Here is a 20,303-nt window from a genome sequence, read left to right on the forward strand (position 1 = left end):
CTATGGTTATACTAAGAGGATACAGGAAAGGTTTTTTTTTTTTTTTTTCTATATATATCTTATTATTCTTAGGGATGTTTATATCATTCCTTGGCCTATCCACACCCCTTTCTAAATATGCCTCAGGAGAGAGCAAAGGGGTTCTCTTCCAAAAAATAAAACCACAATAAAGCCAAGCCAAACTCAAGTGACCGCCCAGGCATCTTATTTTTGTGAAAATCTTTCTCGTGTTAGGGTGAGGGTGATCCCTGGAGAGAGACTTCAGTATGATTAGGAGCACTTGAAATAAAACCGAGAAACATTAGACTCACAGTTAGAAGAAAAACATCTAGAAGGAAAAATAGCATCAAAGAAAAAGAAAAAGTGAAACTTTCAACGTCATGGACTTTCCATCATGGGAGCCTGGCTTCCTGGAAGATGAACTACCCAGGATTGTGTTTCTCCATGTCTTCATATAGAATGATTGGATGGAGAATATTGAAAAAGAGAGAGAGAAAGTGAGAGAGCAAGAGGGAGATGGGAAGAGAGAAGAAAAATTTCAAAATGGGAAAATTTGATCAGAGAAAGAGGATTTCTTAGAAGAGATTTTTAAAAACCTTTTAAACCCTATTATACTTCTTTTATTTTTTCTGACCCAGAGGCAATCTTAGGAAGGATCCTGTATTTTTTTTCTTTTCATGAATGTAATTATCATTGAAAGATGTTCTGATTTCTAAAGTCCAGGCCATCACTTCACAGAAGGAATTTAAGTTCACTCTTTTTGGTCCTTTGGGCAGAAAAACAACACCTCCCATGTCCTTGATATTATGCAAGGGAAAGCAGATTTATTTCATTTCATTTCATTTCATTTCATTTCATTTCATTTCATCACTACTTTTGAGAGAAGATCTTGCTCTGTCACCCAGGCTGGAGTAGAGTGGCACGATCACGACTCACTGCAGCCTTGACCTCCGTGGCTCAAGCAATCCTCCCACCTCAGCCTTCTGAGTAGCTGTGACTACAGGTGTGTACCACCATGGCTGATGAATTTTAAAATTTTTATAGAGATGGGGATGGGGTCTCACTATGTTGCTATCTTTCGTAGAGATGGAATCTCACTATGTTGCTCAGGCTGGTCTCGAACTCCTGGCCCAAAGCAATCCTCCTGCTTCAGTTGGGAGGATTCCAAAGTGATAAGATTACAGGCCTCAGCCACTGTGCCTGGCGGAAAACAGATTTATAAAGAGATAAATAAGTTGCTTGACTGTCATAGTTCTTCTTCTCCTTTACTTCTTATTTTTAATTTCAGCCAGACAAATATTAATTATAAGAAGTAGCAGGATTTAAAAAATTATTACAACTTTGAGATGTGTATTAATGTAACTGTGTTTGAGTAGGGGTAGGTAGGCATATAACACAGATATTTGTATATAATGGACCTATTCATCCATTTATTTAAATTCAATTGAGCTTATTTCAGCTACTGTCTTAGGAACTGGGTTACAATAATGACTAAATAGATACTTTCCAAGAAAGAGCTTAATTTTTCCTGGAGTAAGACAGATATAAGCTAAATGAAATAACAAAGATATACAATATATTTAATGGTAATGAGAGGTATGTGGAAAAAGAAAATCACCATGGTGGTAGGCTCACATAAGCACTTTTAACTATGGAATCTAGAAACATCCATATGATTAACTTTCTTGGACTGTAAGAAAGTTTACAAATACAGGGTTTTGGAGAGGATGATTCACCCAAACTATATTCTGCCTCTAATCTTTTTTTTTTTATGTTCTGCTGATCTGAAATACTTTTACAGTCAATACCACGAGAAAACCATCCTTTTCCAGAAAAACTAAGACTAAATAACATAGCTTAATTAACTGAAGGAAATAGGAGGAAGCAAATCTCCCTTAGATTTGTTCATGATATAATCTCACAAAAGTCAGTGTATAGAAACCACCATGGCTGGGAGATGTATTTAGCTGAGTCTGTTTTCTGCTGACATAGATGTTGCTGAGAAGTCAATAGACTACAAACAAACAAACAAACAAACAAAAACCCTGTAAGCTTAACTTTGGAGAACCCACTTATCTCTTTAAAACTTAGATAGTTTAAGTCATATTAATTTTTTATAATTTCATTTTTCAATTATTTAAACTGTCAAAGATTTACTCACCCCTTATGTCCCAGGCACTACTTTCAGTAGTGGAAATACACTAGTGGACAAGATAGACAAGATCATTGTTTTAATGGAATGCTAAATGGAGAGAAAGGAGATAGGCAAAAAGAAACAAAAGTCATGAAAATATTACCTAGTACAGGGTGACTGATATGCTAGAGATGGACTCATGGACCTCGTCCAAGGATGTGCCATTGAAACTGAAATTAATGCAGAGGCAGAAGTAGGGCTGATACAAGGTACTTAGGGTCAAGCTTGATCAGATCAAGGATTAAACGGAAGGCCATTGTGAGTAGTACATGTGAGTGAGAGGAAAATAGTTCAGAAAGGGATGAAAGAGCTAAGGAAGATCTCAATAAGACTAATGCAGGATTTAATTTTAAGTGCAATAAAGCTTTTGAAGTTTTTAAGTAGGGAAGTAGCATAATAAAATTGCCATTTTTTTTTAAAAGGGAGCAATCTGTGAAAAGTGATTTGGATTTTATTCTAAATGTAATGAGAGCTATTTATAAAGGAGATGATTGCTAAGAAATAAGATTCACATTTAAAAATACATCAGTGTGTCTACTCTGAGACTTTAACTTATTTTCCCTACTAGATTGTAAGTTCCAGAGGATAGTAATCATATCGTCTATTTCTATATTCTTTACTAGTTATCATTCCCCATTTGGAAATAATGTTTCATATAAATCTCTGTACCCAGAATGGGTTGGGCACGGTGGCTCATGCCTGTAATTCCAGCACTTTGGGAGGCGAGGTAAGAGGATCACTTGAGCTCAGGAGTTAGAGAACAGCCTGCAGCCTTGGCAACATGGTGAAACCTCATCTCCAACAAAAATATAGAAAAAAAAAAATTAGCCAGGCGTGGTGGCACGTGCCTGTAGTTCCAGCTGCTCAGGAGCTGAGGTGGGAGGATTGCTTGAGCCTGGGAGGTGGAGGTTGCAGTGAGCCGAGATCACGCCACTGCACTCCAGCCTGGAAAATCTCTGTACCTAGAATGTTTTATGTATAGGACCTTGGTAGAAGGAAAAGAATTTTCTTTCAAAAAGCCCCTCCGATCTCTTTAATCTTTCTGTTTCAGAACGTGACTTGAATTCTCAGTGAAGTAGAACTAACAGGCTACAAAAAATGAGAGTTTGTTTGAGGGTTTCACTCTTTCTGTTTCATTTTTATCACAATGCTAACTGCTAGCTGCACCTGAGTGAAAATCTTCCCTGTCAGATACGTTAGGTCCCAGACTCAGATAGGTGACCTCACTAGGTGAAGGGTCTACCCATGACTTACAGTAAAACCTCTGCAATTACTAGTGAAACTTATGAGAATGGAGGGCAAGGAAAGCATGTTTACCACAGTTTTTAAAATTATTTAACTGTTGCAAAAATAGTTTAGATTCATCTTTCAGAAATTGATGATCCTGTTTCTTTATAATCTATTTTCAAAAAAATATAAATCAAATGAATGAACAAACAATATCCTTACAAAAGAGGGACTTTCAATGAAGCAATTCCACAGAAAAACAGTAAAATTATTACTTCCCATTACTAACATGCAATTTGCCTTTTAGAAAAAGCATATACGGAACTTGGGGGGAGGGGGATGTTTTTCAAAAGTAACAACAAATTAATTTCATCTTTCCCCTGATTATGTAACAAGTTGTCCCTTGGTAAGGTTCAGAGATTCTCAGGCTGTGTTTCAGACATTTTCATGACAGTCTTTCATAATTAGAATTTTGACAAGCAGAAGGTTGTACAAACAACCTCATAAAGATAATGCATAGTGTGCTTGAGTGGAAAGTAAGACTTGAGAGGTGGATACAAATGGGTGGGGCGTGTGAGAAAATCTAGCTGTGATAAGTGAGGCTTGCACTGAGCCTTATGATGATGTTTCTGAGGACAGAAATCAAGTTAGCCAGCCCCCGTTACTGTTGTCCGGCATAATTTGTTCCCGTGCAGAATCAACTCCTCTCCCTTACCTGTTACTGACTTAGATGCAAGAGGAAGAAAAAGCCAAACTCTGCTTTCTCTTCTGTTCCCTGCAGAGCACAGGGCTCCCTCTTCAACATGGCGACCAGTGGCCCTGACCCTGCTGACTTTGTGCTTGGTGCTGCTGATAGGGCTGGCAGTCCTGGGGCTTTTGTGTAAGTCTGCGCTCTGACCTGGGGGAGGATCCTGGTTCCAAGGTTTGTCTAGGATGAGAAACACTTGTTATGGATTTGTTTTTTAAGCTTTAATTCTTTAGCTTTTGGAAAACTCAGTGTATCTTTTTTTTAAATGCAGCTATTTAAATGGTGAATAATGGAAGAAGAATTAAAATATGACAATCAGTTGCCAACTAGAATTAAACATTCTGTTTGAGATAAGAAGGGATTTGTCTGGTTGTTTATACGTCAATGTCTAAAAATATCATTTATTTTAAATAAACGCATGCTTCAGCCCTCTCCCATTCCACAAAAGACTAGGGTATCAGAGGTTTTGACTCCGAGAATACAAGGTTCAGTGGGCTAGTGCAGAATATACTACCCACAGAGCCACGCATACCGTCAATACAAGGAGAGTAGGTAAACTCCTTAATCATCATATTTTTTAAAGGCCAGGAAGTTATACAGTCATTTTATAAAAACTTGTGAAAATAAAATCAGAAAAATTCATATCTAAAAATATTTAAATTTCAAACTAGTAAAAACAAGTTAAAAAGCTTAAAAAAGAAAGTGGATGAATTTGCCTCAGTAGGTGAAGACCCCACAGCAGTGTTTCCTAAACAGCCGAAGAAGGTTATTCAAAGAAAAATGTTACATAGGAGAGCAGATTTTAATGTCAAAAATTGGGTTTTATAGGAATTTTAAGACTTTTGTTTGTATATTTCAAAATTAAAAATAATTTCTTATTGCCCCTTTTGATCCCAAAAGTTTTATTTCATTGTGATATAACTATTATTTTGCAATCACCATTATTCTTGGAAATACAGAGGAACTCTCATGATTCGTGAGAGATTTCTATACTTAGATGTAGAGACCTGAATTTCAAATCTGAATGTTGAAAATTTCTAGTAAAATGACATTAGGAATTTACTTGTTCTCAATGATCCTAATTGCAAACTGTAAAATCATGGAAAAAATAATAACACTATTTCAATAACTGAATAAGTAACAATATATGGTATATTGTCAATACTCAATATAATAACCAACATATAAACAGATTGGTGGTTTTATGTTCAGTAACATTTGAGAGTATACATAAAAAGATTTATCAAGCAGTAAATATAGGTTGAGAATTTATTCTTGAAGTTAGGAACTAATATTATAACTCCACATTTCTATTTATGTAATTTTAAATAGATATAGATAAATTACTTAAATTACACATTTTTTAAGGCCAGGAATGGTGGCTCATGCCTGTAATTCCAGCACTTTGGGAGGCTAAGGCAGGCGAATCGCTTGAGGTCAGGAGTTGGAGACCAGCCTGGCCAACATGGTGAAACCTCATCTCTACTGAAAATATAAAAATTAGCCAGGCATGGTGGTGGGCACCTATAATCCCAACTACTCAGGAGGCTGAGGCACGAGAATCGCTTGAACCCAGGAGGCGGAGATTGCAGTGAGCCAAGATCACACCACTGCACTGCACTCCAGCCTGGGTGACAGAGTGAGACTCCATCTAAAAAAAAAAAAAAAAATATATATATATATATATATATATATAAAATATAGATATAGACTCCATCTAAATATATATATAAATATATATATACAATATATAAAATATATATTTTAAAATGTTATATATGTGTGTGTGTGTATATATATAACATTGAAGTATGTCCTTTATATGCCAATTTTGCTGAATGTTTTAATCATAAAGGAATGCTAGATTTTTTCAAATGCTTTTTCTGCATCTATTGAGATGATCGTATGATTTTTGTTTTTAATTCTGTTTATGTAATGTGTCATATTTATTGACTTGTGTATGTTAAACCATCCCTGCATCCCTGGGATAAAACCCACTTTATCATGGGGTATTATCTTTTTGATGTGCTGTTGGATTCAGTTAGCTAGTCTTTTTTTTTTTTTTTGAGATGGAGTCTTACACTGTCGCCCAGGCTGGAGTGCAGTTGCACAATCTTGGCTCAGTGCAACCTTCACCTCCTGGGTTCAAGTGATTTTCCTGCCTCAGCCTCCCGAGTAGCTGGGATTACAGGCACCCACCACCATGCCTGGCTAATTTTGTGCTTTTAGTAGAGACAAGGTTTCTCCATGTTGGTTAGGCTGGTCTCGAACTCCCGAGCTCAGGTGATCCAACTGCCTCAGTCTCCCAAAGTCCTGGGATTACAGGCATGAGTCACCGCGCCAGGCCTCAATTAGCTAGTCTTTTGTTGACGATTTTTGCATCAATGTTCATCAGGGATATTAGTCTCTAGTTTCTTTTTTGTTCTGTGTTTTCCTGATTTTGGTATTAGTGTGATACTGGCTTCATAGAATGATTTAGGGAAGATTCTCTTTCTCTATTTTTGGGAATAGTTTCAGTAATATTTGTACCAATTCTTCTTTGAATGTCTGATGGAATTCAGCTGTGAATCCATTTGTGAAGGACTTTTATTTGTTGGCAGTGTTTTTGTTACTGTTTCAATTTCACTATTTCTTACTGTTCTGTTCATAGTTTCTATTTATTCCTGGTTTAATCTAGGAGGGTTGTGTATTTCCAGTAATTTGTCTATCCCCTCTGGACTTTGTTTATAGTAGCTTTGAGTGATCTTTTGTATTTGTGTGGCATCAGTTGGAATATCTCTCATTTCATTTGTAATTGAGGTTATTTGGATCTTCTCTCCTTTTCTTGATTAACCTTGCTAATGTTCTAGCGATTTTATTTATCTTTTCAAACAACCAATTTTTTGTTTCATTTTTCTTTTGTATGTCTTTTTTTTTTTTTTTTTTCATTTCAATATCATTTAGTTCTGCTCTGATCTTTGATACTTCTTTTCTTCTACTGGATTTGGTTTGGTTTATTCGTGTTTCTCTAATTTCTTGAGGTGTGATCTTAGATGGTCTATTTGGGGTTTTTCAGATATTTTGATGTAGTCATTTAATGCTATGAACTTTCCTCTTAGCACCGCTTTTGCTGTATGCTAGAGGTTTTCATAAGTTGTGTCACCAATATTATCGTTCTGTTCAAAATATTTTTTAATTTCTATCTTGATTTTGTTGTTTACCCAAAGATCATTCAAGATCAGATTATTTTATTTCCATGTATGTATGTAGTTTTCAGGGTGCCTTGTATTGTTAATTTTCAATTTTATTTCACTGTGCTTTGAGAGAATACTTGATATAATTTCAGTTTTCTTAAATTTATGGAGACTTGTTTTGTGGCCTATCATATGGCCTTTGTTGGAGAATGTTATATGTGCTGATGAAAAGAATGCATACTCTGCAGTTGTTGGATGGAATGTTTTGTAAACATCTGTTAAATCAATTTGTCTTAGGGTATAGTTTAAGTCCATTGTTTCTTTCTTTCTTCTTCATTGTTGACTTTCTGTCTTCAAGACCTGTCTAGTGCTGTCAGTGGAGTATTGGAGTCCGCCACTATTATTGTGTTGCTGTCTATCTCATTTTTTAGGTCTAGTAGTAATTGTTTTATAAATTTGGGAGCTCCAATGTTAGGTGCATATATATTTAGGGTTGTGATACTTTCCTGTTGGATTATTCCTTTTATCACTATATAATGTCTATAATATCTCTCTTTGTTTTATTTTATTTATTTATTTATTTTTCCTGTTGTTGCTTTAATGTCTGTTTTGTCTGATAAAAGAATAGTTACTCTGGCTCATTTTTGTTTTCCATTTGCATGGAATATCTTTTTCCACTTCTTTACCTTAAGTTTATGTGAGTCCTTATGTGTTAGGTGAGTCTTTTGAAGACAGCAGATACTTGATTGGTGAAATCTTATCCATTCTGTCATTCTTTAGCTTTTAAGTAGAGCATTTAGGTCATTTACATTCAGTGTTAGTACTGAGATGTGCAGTACTGTTCTATTCATTATGCTAGTTCTTGCCTGAATACCTTGTTTTATTGTGTGTGTGTGTGTGTGTGTGTGTGTGTGTGTGTGTTATTGTCTTATAGGTCCTGTGAGATTTATGTTTTCAGGAGATTCTAGTTTGGTGTATTTTGAGGTTCTGAGGTTCTGTTTCAACACTTAGCACTCCTTTTAGTGTTTCTTATAGTGCTGTCTTGGTAGTTACAAATCCTCACAGCATTTGTTTCTCTGAAAAAATCTATCTCTTTCATTTATGAATCTTAGTTTCACTGGATACAAAATTCTTGGCTGACAATATTTTGTTTGAGGAGGGTAAAAATAGGACCCCAATCCTTTCTGCCTTTTAGGGTTTCTGATGATGTCAGCTATTAATCTGATAAGTTTTCATTATAGATTACCTGATGTTTTTGTCTTACAACTTTTAAGATTCTTTCCTTCATCTTGACTTTAGATAACATAATGAATATTCACCTAGGTGATAATCTTTTTGCAATGAATTTCCCAGGTGTTTTTTTAGCTTCTAGTATTTGAGAGATTGTTTGGAGGTTCTAGCAGGAGAGTGCAGCTACTTGTATACCCTTGACCAGACTGGTCCTCCTCTATCGGGTATGGTCATCCTCTTCAACCATGTGCATTCAGGAGGGATGCACCTGGAGCAGTGAGGGAGGAAGGGGACACATGACTAGCCAGCCAGATCAGCCAAATGAACACTGGCAATCAATGGGGTGACAGATATCGCAGCCAGATCACCCTTACATCCTGAGCTCCTAGTATTTGAATGTCTAGATCTCTAGGAAGACCAAGGGTTTTTTCCTGGTTTATCCCCTCAAATAAGTTTTCAAAACTTCTAGATTTCTCTTCTTCCTCAGAAACAATTATTCTTAGGTTTGGCCATTTACTATGGCTCCAACTTACTTGGAGACTTTGTTCATTTTTTTTTCTATTATCTTTGTCTTTGTCAGATTGGGGTAATTCAAAAGCCTTGTCTTCAAGCTCTGAAGTTCTCTCTTCTTGTTCTAGTCTATTGTTGAAACTTTCTAGTGCATTTTGTATTTCTCTAAGTATGTCTTTCATTTCCAGAAGTTGTGATTGTCTTTTCTTTATGATATTTATTTCTCTGGATAATTTTTAAAATCCATATCCTATATTGTTTTTTAAAATTTGTTTAGGCCGGATGTGGTGGCTCATGCCTGTAACCCCAGCACTTTGGGAGGCTGAGGAGGGCAGATCACCTGAGGTCAGGAGTTCAAGACCAGCTTGGCCAACATGGTGAAACCCCATTTCTACAAAACTATAAATATTAGAGAGGCATGGTGGTGGGCACCTTTAATCCCAGCCACTTGAGAGGCTGAGGCAGGAGAATCAAGTGAACCTGGGAGGCGGAGGTTGCAGTGAGCCAAGATCACACTAGTGCATTCCAGCCTGGGCAGCAGAGTGAGATTCTGTCTCAAAAAGAAAGAAAGAAAACCATAAATAAGTTTCTTTAAGTTGGTTTTCATTTTTCTCTGGTATCTCCTTGAGTAACTTAATAATCAGCCTTCTGAATTCTTTATCTGGCAATTCAAAGATCTCTTCTTGGTTTGGATCCATTGCTGGGGAGCTAGGGTTGTCTTTTGGTAGTGTTATAGAGTCCTGTTTTGTCGTATTACCAGAATTACTTTTCTGTTTCCTTCTCATTTGGGTATATTGGGTATTTCAGTGAAAAGATCTGGAACACACAGGCTGCTGTTCAGATTCTTTCATCCCATGGGGTGATCCCTTGATGTTGTGCTCTCCCCCTTCCCCTAGGCATAGGACTTCCCTAGAGCCAGACTGCAGTTATTGTTATTCTCTTCTGGGTCTAGCCACCGTGGGTGCTACCAGGCTCCAGGCTGGTGCTGGGGAATGTCTGCAGAGTCCTGTGATATGATCTATCTTCAGGTCTCTCATCTGTGGGGCACCTGCTATGGTGAAGTTGGCAAGGAAGTGAAGTAGACTCTGTGAGAGTCCTTGGTTGTAGATCTGTTTAGTGTGCTGGTTTTCTTGAATGCTGGTTATGCTAGCAGTGAAGTTGTCAGATGGACACACTCAGGACCTCTGGTTAGCCAGGATGTTGCAGGCAGTGGAATTAGCTGTTGTCTTCTCCCTCCTTGGAGCAGGGTTATTCTGTCTTGAGTTACTCTAATGGTTTGAGTTGGTTGGCCTCCAGCCAGGAGGTGGTGCTTTAAAGAGAGCACCAACTGCAGTAGTAGACAGGGGATGTAAGCTTGTTCTAAGTTTGCCAGGATAAGTATTCAGGTTTCTTAGGTGATGGGCGGGACCATACAGCTCCCAGGAATTTATGTCTTTTGTATTTGGGTACCAGGGTGGGTAGAGAAAAAACGTCACATGGGGTCAGGGTTAGGCAGGTCTGAGCTCACACTCTCCTTGGGCAGGGCTTGCCATGAATGCTGTGGGGCATGGGGGTTGCTTCTCAGGGTATTACGGCTGCCTCTGCTGTGTCATACAGGTCGCCAGGGAAGTGGGAGAAAGCTGGCAGTGATAGGCCTTACCCAGTTCCCAGATAGCTGGTGAGGCAAGTCTTGTTCGTCCCATGCCCCACCAACAACACAGAGTTTATATCCTGGCAGCTCATGCCTGGGGCTCTGATCTTGCCCTAGGCTACAACCCTTCCCACTGAGAAAGCAAGCAGGCTTTCAGGTCATGCCCCTCCCCACCTTCCCACACCATCTGTCACAGTTCCTATGCTGATATCTGTAGCAGTTCCTCTTTGCCCCCTGGATTCTGCTTAAGAAAATTCATATCCAGTTGAAATTATTACAAAATTCATTTGAAAGCTTCTTTCATCCTGTGACTCCTCTTTAATTCCACTGGCTGCCTTGTCCAAGGACCCCTGTGAGACAGAGTCGGGGATGGGTTCCCTGGGCTTGAGCTGGAGAATGGGAGTGCCTACAGGACTCTTCCTTCTGCTTCTTCTACTTTTATATTTTGCATATATTTTATATTTGGCTCCCTACATCCATTTCTGCTCCAGGTAAGGTTAAATCCTTCTCATGTAACCCGGATTTTCAGGTTCCCCAGCAGGGATGTGTGTTCAGAGGTGGGTTTTCCCCTCTTCACACATTTGTAACTGTCTTACAGAATTTTCAGTATTGAGTTGCTTCCTTCAAAGGATCTGTGAATTCTTTCAGTTTTCCTGGTATGTTCCTGAGGTGGTTCCTGGAGGAAAAGTTCACAGTGTGAGTCTCCTCACGCTGTTCTGTTGTCCAAGTGGGAGCTCCACCTTAGCCCTCTTAGCCGCCATTTTCTCCCCATGACTTCACATTTTTAGACAGACTTAAAGAAATTAATTTGCCCACTTTTCATATATGTACTAGAGTCCAAACTTGAATATAGGCAATATGAGGTCTCAGAGCCTGAGATACTAAAAAATATACTGTTTGTCTTCCGCATAGGCAGAAAATGGAAATAAAACAGAAATAAGCTGTCCAGTCTGACTTGGTCATTTGGGTTAGTTTTTCAGTACTACCAGCTCTCCAATACTGGTCAACACACCATTTCTCAAATGGAAGAAAGATTAGGAAATATGTCCCGAGAGTTGCAATCTCTTCAAGTCCAGAACATAAAGCTTGCAGGAAGTCTGCAGCATGTGGCTGAAAAACTCTGTCGTGAGCTCTATAACAAAGCTGGAGGTAAGTGTGTCCTGGTCACTCTGTCCCCATGTTATCTGGCAACAGAGAGATGGATTTCCCGCCTGTGAAAGTGAGAGTCAAGTATTATTTAACTAGAGGTCTGCCAAACTGTAAAAGGGTTTGGGCTTCCAGATCATGATCAGTTGTTGGGATCCTGTGATTCACATGTGTCTGTGATACCATACATCAAGGGACTCTTCAAATGCAGACATTTTAAAACAATACAAACAATTACCTAAGAATAACCAAAATAAGACTACAAGTAAGGAAAATACAGGGTTATGTCTCAATTTACCTCAGCAAATGTTCTTACAAATTCTTTCCTAGTAAGAAGTAAGCAAAGTCATAACTGTAGTTCTCAAATCTTAAAAATCATACAGGGACTAGTCCAAAAATGCAGATAACCTGAATCAAACTCAAGTTATTTTAATTCAGGATAACTTGGCTGAGTACCAGAAATATGTAGCTTATTAAGGACCACAGATGATGACAGTGCCAGTGGTAGGTGAACCACCGTTGATAAATTTACTGCTGGAGAAGTCAAGGAGCATCGCTTCAGTGTGAGTGTGTGTGTGTATTCCTATACTGTTCTTTTCAAGTTTTGTGATAATCCACTTTATTCAAGTCAGCTCTCTCTTCTGCTCTCTTTATCATGCTTACTTAGGAAATGGCATACATGTTCACATTTCCACTTTTTATTTCTTTTTTAGGAACTCTGAAGGAGGGCAAAGTCTCCTCATCTGCTATACACACACCACTTCCCACCTGAAACAGACATCCTGATTGCGTGGCTACCTAGGAAAAAATATTAATAGGCACAGTTTTACTTCTCTAAGTGATTCTTTCCTACATGACTAATGACCTCAATGGTCATAATGTCCTTATTTACTAATTTTTCTTTTTCCATTTTTTTTGGGTGGGGGGAGATGGAGTCTCACTCTGTTGCCTAGGCTGGAAGGCAGTGACACGATCTCAGCTTGTTTGCAACTTCCTCCTCCCAGGTTCAAGCAATTCTCCTGCCTCAGCCTCCTAAGTAGCTGGGACTACAGGTGTGCACCACCACACCCAGCTAATTTTTTTTTGTATTTTTAGTAGAGATGGGTTTTCACTGTGTTGGGCAGTCTGGTCTTGAACTCCCAACCTCAGGTGTTCCCCCTGCCCCGGCCTCCCAAAGTGCTGGGATTATAAGCGTGAACTACCCCGCCTGGCGCTTATTTACGAATTTTCCAACAAAGCCCAGTGTGCATACTTTTCTTTGTTGTTTGCCATATCTGCAAAAAGATAATCCGCTACTCATCAGGCTGAGGCTGGAAGATGTAGCTGAGGAGATCAAGACCAGCCCAGGCAACATACTAAGATACTATCTCAGAAATTATTTTTATTTTTATTTACTTATTTATTATTTATTTTTAAAGTCAGAGCCTCACTCTGTCACCTAGGCTGGAGTGCCGTGGTGTGATCTCGGCTCACTGCAGCCTCCATCTCCTGGGTTCAAGCGATTCTCATATCTCCTCCTGGGCAGCTGGGATTACAGGCGTGCACCACCACATCTGGCTAATTTTTGTACTTTTTTAGTAGAGATGGGGTTTCTCCATGTTGCCCAGGCTGGTATTGAACTCTGGCCTCAAGTGATCTGCCCACCTCAGCCTCCCAAAGTGCTGGGATTACAGGCATGAGCCACTGCACCTGGCCAAAAAAAATTTTTTTTAAGGTAACCAAGATTTTCCTAACACAAATGGTCTTTCAAATTTTTATTTAGGTATATAAAAACAAATAAAAAGAGAAGCTATGCAAATAAGCCGTATTTAATATAAATATAAAATCTAAATGCAAATATATTAAAGTTTCTTCTCATATAAAATTCTTACATACTTTTGGTTAGATGTCAGTTCTCAGTTTTAATCTGCTACTTTTTATTTCTTACCCTCATCTTACCCATTATCCATTCATCCATCCACCCACCAAAGTGATATTTATCCATTTAGTTAGTACTACTACCAGTACGGTGGGAGTATTTACTGAATGCCTACTGATGCATATCTGACAAAACACACAGGATGTCTACTCTCATGGACCACTTACTCTAGTGGGGTGGTAGAAGTAAGTATATTGAAAAACATAAAATAAGATGACTCATGTCTTTGTCTGTTTGTGTTGCTATAAAGGAGTACCCGAGCCTGGGTGATTTATACGGAAAAGAGTTTTATTTGGTTAATGATTCTGCAGGCTGTACAAGAAGCGTGGTGCCAGCATCTGCTTCTTCTGAGAGCCTCAGGCAGCTTCCACACGTGGGGGAAAGTGCAGCAGGTAATAGGACAAGAGTCCAGGAGGCAAGAGATTGGAGAGGGATGTGCCAGGCTCTTTTTAACAATCAGTTCTCCTGGGACTAATAGAGCGAGAACTCACCAAGCTGTTCATAAGGGATCTGCTCCCCTGTCCAAGACACCTCCCATTAGGACCCACCTCTAACACTGGGGATCAAATTCCAATATGAGATTTGGAGGGGACAAATGTTCAAACTGTATCAACCAGCATTTCCAAGTTTTCCCCCAACATTCCCTATTTTAGTACTAAAAGTCCCACATCCTGGGAAACTCTAGGTCCCAGGTATACAATAATGATTGGCCAGCCTAAATATAATGTATGAGAGATTAATCAATCCTATGAGAAATGAAGGTAAATAAGGCAAGAGGGATAAGGAATTCAAGGGTAGTCTGCTGTTACTTTAAATAGAAAGGTCATAAATCCTTAATTAAGATGATTATACAGTAGCAAAGACTTGTAAAGTTGAGGGAGTTAGCCATGTAATATAGATAAATAACAAGCTTTATAGGTAAAACAGGAAACACAAGAGCCTTAAAACATGAATGTATCTGCATATTCAAGGAATAATAAGGAGCCCATGTGGTTGGAGTGGGAGACTAACAGGAAGCTAGGTAGAGATCATATACAGCATTAGGTGCCTTTGCGAGAGATTTGGCTACTATTTTGAGCAGATGAGGATTAATTATGGGGTCTTGAGCAGAGGAAATACATGATCTGGCATAAGTTTTTAAAGGCTCAATCTACAATTATGTTAAAATTAGACTGGAAGAGGAAAGAATAGCAACAGAGAAATCAGATAAGAGATGGCTATTACTAAAATCCAGGAGAAATATGATGGTTCTTCTAACTAGTATATTGTTTGTGGAAATGATTGCATGATGGGACACAAATGGATGTGTGAGAAATGAAAGATTCAAAAACAGCTCCAGAATTTGGGGGCAAAACAGCTAGAAGCATAGAGATGTGATCAAGTGAAAGGAGGAAGAATTCTCTGGCTACAAGGGGAAAATTAGAAACCAGGAATGGTGTTTTGGGAGCTAGATATATGAGGAAAAAATTCTGGGCCAGACATGTAAACAGACTTACATTCCTTTTGTCCAAAACACAGTAAAAATGAAGGGGAAATGGAGAGAGAAAGGACTGTAAGAAAAAAAAGACGATTAGCCTTTTTTTTTGGATGACATATTTTCATGTATTTATGAAATGGAATGCCCTTCCTGGGGTTTTTGGCCTTGCTAATATGACCATTATTGTTTATTGATCCTAAATATCTGTAAACATTTATTGCACTATATATATACAAAAATGGTAATTTATAGGTAAAGAGAGTTCATAGAAAGTGTACATGTTCCGTTTAGAAATTAGTTGGTATTTTATTTTTCTTAGGTGTATATGCCATGGACAAAACATTTGAGAACAGGTCATTTTCAGTCCACCCATTTTTCTTGACAAAAATATGCATTTTCTCCTTTAAAAATATATATTTTTGGGGGGGAGCAGAGAGGTGGGGAAAACAGGGTCTCACTCTGTTGTCCAGGCTGGAGTGGAGGGTATATGTATATGTATATCTATCTATATCTAGGTCTATACCTATATCTATATGTATACATAGAGAAATGAATTTCTTCTGACCTGTATTCCATTTTCCTGCTTCAATGGTTTAAGTAATAGTATATTAAATATTTAGTTAGTTGAAGTTAAGGAGGTAAAGCGGTTTCTCTATCTCTGTCTCTTTAGTTACATCGTATCACTACCTATTTCACATAAGGCTCTCAGTCCTTTAGTCTCTCACCTTTTGATCTAATTGTCCCTTGCTTCCTCTTAAACATTCATTGAAAATTTCTCTATTAATTCCCATGCAAGTATGGGGCTTGTTTTTACATAGAGCACATAGAGGGTCACTTATATCTGAAGATCGAAGGTATTTAAGAAAACATTGTACGTGAGATGGGAATGAGGTATTAATGTACTGTACTAAAATTGCAGTTACATAGTTTTTATTTACTGAATCCAGAGCAGAATGAACCAGGATTCTCCTTGCTGAGTCCAGTTGCTGCTTCATAATCTTTTTCAGCACAGCATTCCAAGCACGTATTACCCATCTAAGTTCTCATAACACCAGGGACCACAGTTGAAACTGACCTTTATTAAATGCTTTTTATGCGTAAGTCTCTGCACAAACTGGACTCTGGTTTTTACATATTTAATCTTTACAATAATCCTTTTAGGTAAGTATCATTCCCATTCTTGTTCTGTGTTTTAGGAAGTTTGAGGCTCCCTGCATTTTTGCTTGAGTCTCTCCAGGTTGTTACATTTCTCCTGGTAGAATTCCGAAGCAAGCAGACCTGTCTGAGAGAGTGCAAAAACTATTGACCTCCACAGCAAGTTCTTCATAACATGATAAAGATATCTTTCTAAGTTATTTATTTATTTAAATTTTGTTTTACTTCATGAAGTATTTCAAATTTACAAGAAGATTAAATGATAATATAATACCTACCTGTGTATTAGCTACTGAGATTTTAACATGTTAACTAGGTCGCTTTTAAAATAAAGAAATTGTTATGGATATGACTTGAGTTCTCATCCCACTACAAACCCTCAAGAGACTGGATTAGGTTCCTAACTAAATGACCCAAGGTCATGTATCCACATAGGGTTAAAACTATAGCGCTCAGGGCTTGGATGCTATATTTGCGATCCCTACCCGTACTTCTCTGGCCTGGATGCCCAATTTAATTTGTGACACATGGAGATTCAGCATTCTAACTTTATGCTTGCCTCAGTATTTATTACCTTAAAGACTCCACATCATATCGGTATATACCGTATTTTTTAAAACTTATTTTACTATTATGTAAGATAATTTTGAGAACATAATTATAGAAACTTTATTTCCTAAACACAATGCGGGTTGGAGTTTCTGTACATTTCAACTGCTTTGTGAAATTGAATATTCTCTTCACGTGCTGAATTTCACAGGCAAGTGGCAAGAAAGTTCCAATCATTTATTACTAGATTCCACATAAGCAATTAGTGTCTGTTTTAATTTCTACAACATACTCACGACCAGTTATAATTCCTGGCATTTAGTAGGTATCCAGTAAACATTGTAGTTATCATTGCCTGGGCAATTAATTAAATATTGAAGAGGAGTTAATTCTTTCTTAGGACATCAAATATTATGTAATTTCTTTTTTTTTTTTTTTTTTTTTTTTTTGAGACGGAGTCTCGCTCTGTCGCCCAGGCTAGAGTGCAGTGGCCGGATCTCAGCTCACTGCAAGCTCCGCCTCCCGGGTTCCCGCCATTCTCCTGCCTCAGCCTCCCGAGTAGCTGGGACTACAGACGCCCGCCACCTCGCCCGGCTAGTTTTTTGTATTTTTTAGTAGAGACGGGGTTTCACCGTGTTAGCCAGGATGGTCTTGATCTCCTGACCTCGTGATCTGCCCGTCTTGGCCTCCCAAAGTGCTGGGATTACAGGCTTGAGCCACCGCGCCCGGCAAATATTATGTAATTTCAAGAGAGGAGCAAGACAGACTCATACAGAAAATAACAATAAAATTGGTTTCTTTCCAAGTGCACAGGTGCAGCCCTTGTACTGAACAATGGAAGTGGCATGGAGACAAATGCTACCAGTTCTATAAAGACAGCAAAAGTTGGGAGGACTGTAAATATTTCTGCCTTAGTGAGAACTCTACCATGCTGAAGATAAACAAACAAGAAGACCTGGTAAGATTCTGAGGCTTTTCTCAAAAAGAGGCCTTAAAAGAGTTAAGCAAGAAGATTCTAAGGATCAAGAACATCGGTCCACAGTTTTTCACACTTGTTTCAATCAGGGCCTGAGTCTTATTCCTATTGCTTTGAATGGTCCCCTGAAGTAGCTAGAAGGAGTCGTGTTCTCCACAAATACCCCTTAGAAAGATGAGTAATATCACTTTAAACTCCCCTCTCAGGGAGCAAAGGTAGAATGCCCTAACTTCTTCCTGTTTTGGTTTGGGTAGAAAAGGAAGAATATTGATGCAATGTCAGAAACATGAAGATAGTACTGCCTGCTCTTCCATTTTAAAAGTGGCAAAGCTTTTAAGTGAAAATATTTAACTAAATTATTACCATAACCTGCAAATACATATTTTGCTTTCCAGAAGTTTACAGTCTAGGATAGACTGGTCAAGGCAAATGTGACAATAAAACTACAAATTGACATATATTGAGTTAGTACATGCAATTAAAGTACACAATTAAAATATGATTATTCCACTTTCTCTCATATTTATTATTGCCTTTGAATTGAAGTTATCAAATAGTATGTATGACCATTGCTTATTTATCATTGTTTCTCTAGAATTTGGCAGAGATTTTTCTTGATGAAGAGTAGGTTATCAACAAAGGGTTATTTAATTGAATTAAATTATCAGCTCACTATACAAATTCTTAACATCATTCTAGTTACTTCTTAATTTCTACCTACTTCCTGAAATCTGTGATGAAAGAATCTGTGTAATTTCTCTCAGCTACTAAGGCAACATTTTGTAACCCTTTCTCAATGGCTTAATTTAGGCATGAAGCCAGACAATTTCTTTGACTAAGACAGTGTGCCCTAGCATTAAACCCTCCTAATTTTTCTTATTCTCTTTGATCCCTCTGCCTCCAGCATACACTGCAAACTCAGGTATAAAATTGAACTATATTATATCAGGTGGTAGGACATTTTCTTGTTAAATCTATGTAGATATTTTCTATATGAACTTCATATATTTGTATATATTTAAATCCTTTTCATATGATTTGCTTTCGAAACTTTTAATTTGAAGGGATCCCGCCATTTAATTAGAATAAAGATTTTCAACTACAGTTATTTTCACATGTTCACTCTATGATTATTGCTTGCTAATAGCTTCATATACATTTGCAGTAATCTCTCATTAAATCGGTATATTTTATTAATTAGCTGAGGGGTTATGGATGTAACAATGAAACAAAGTGTATGGCCTTGAGAAACTCATTGTATAAATGGATAATTATAATAAATATTTAGATAATGTCTATGTTAAAATATTAGGAGTACACCGAGCCTGGGAGGTTGAGGGTGCAGTGAACCATGATTGTGCCAGTGTACTCCAGCCTGGGCGACAGAGTGAGACCCTGTCCCCACCAATTCTCCAAAAATATGTATTAGGAGTGCAGAGTGAGACTAGATAGAAGGAAGCAAATCACTTTTTAAATGTAAACATATGTTAAATATGGATATTGGGAAAAGAATTACCATGTATAGGACTATACACATGTATGCACATAAATATTTATAAATAGAAATTAAAAAATTTCTTTCTCCCCTTCCTAGTCTAAGACATAAATCATCCTTGCAAATTTTTCTTTTAGTTTTTTTCTTCCTTTCCCAGGCATTTATAAAGGTTGCTACCTCGTTCCTGCACTTTTCCCTTCATATTCTTCCCTGTCCCAGAATCATTCCGCATCTCTTTATTAGTCTTTCCCTCATATTTTTATATCAACATTCATGTTAATTCTATGCCTTAAAAGCCATGTGTCAGGAATAAATCTGGGTTGATGTGATTTCTGCTTTCAGAATATCGATATGTGTTCCATATTTACTAAGACAAAATGTGTTATTAAACCCGGACAAATTTCTGACAGGCCTCAGCATAGATGCTTTTTCTCTTAAGCATGTGAGCATCTATGTGAAGCAGGACTGGTGTGTGCTTTGAGAAAAGTGTTGGCTGGCCCATGCATGTCTGTGCATGTGTGTAATCATGCCTCCAAAGCTAAAGCTTTTCTTGTGTGCTTTCCACAGGACTTTGCCCTGTCTCAGAGCTACTCTGAGTTTTTCTACTCTTATTGGACAGGGCTTTTGCGCCCTGACAGTGGCAAGGCCTGGCTGTGGATGGATGGAACCCCTTTCGCTTCTGAACTGTAAGCCTTCAAGATATTTTATGGGAAAGGCATTTAACAAAGATATTTTGCTTGAGTGACAGGGTTCAATAATTTGGTCCATCAAGTATTACTCAAACTTCTGGTTTGTACTGGATACTGTGTTTGCAGGAGGATGACTGAAGATATTTGAACCGTAGTGCGTCCTCATTTTGTTGTGTGTGTGTGTGT

The 20,303-nt window shown here is 37.9% G+C and overlaps 1 protein-coding gene across 3 annotated transcripts in view; it reads left to right on the forward strand.

Annotated features, from left to right (window-relative positions):
- Positions 1-20,303, forward strand: part of CLEC1A (C-type lectin domain family 1 member A) — a 30,014-nt gene that overhangs the window by 5,607 nt on the left and 4,104 nt on the right. The window contains exons 2-5 of one of the 3 annotated variants that reach the window (XM_023192373.2): positions 4,203-4,343; positions 11,685-11,861; positions 17,764-17,915; positions 19,996-20,114. In XM_023192373.2, coding sequence (XP_023048141.1) covers positions 11,735-11,861; positions 17,764-17,915; positions 19,996-20,114 — 398 coding nt within the window. In that variant the 5' untranslated portion in view covers positions 4,203-4,343; positions 11,685-11,734. The remainder of the gene's footprint in view (positions 1-4,202; positions 4,344-11,684; positions 11,862-17,763; positions 17,916-19,995; positions 20,115-20,303) is intronic. The other 2 variants (XM_023192371.2, XM_023192372.2) reach the window with 2 other exon arrangements.

Source organism: Piliocolobus tephrosceles, chromosome 10, assembly GCF_002776525.5.
Source record: "Piliocolobus tephrosceles isolate RC106 chromosome 10, ASM277652v3, whole genome shotgun sequence".
NCBI classification, from domain to species: Eukaryota; Metazoa; Chordata; class Mammalia; order Primates; family Cercopithecidae; genus Piliocolobus; species Piliocolobus tephrosceles.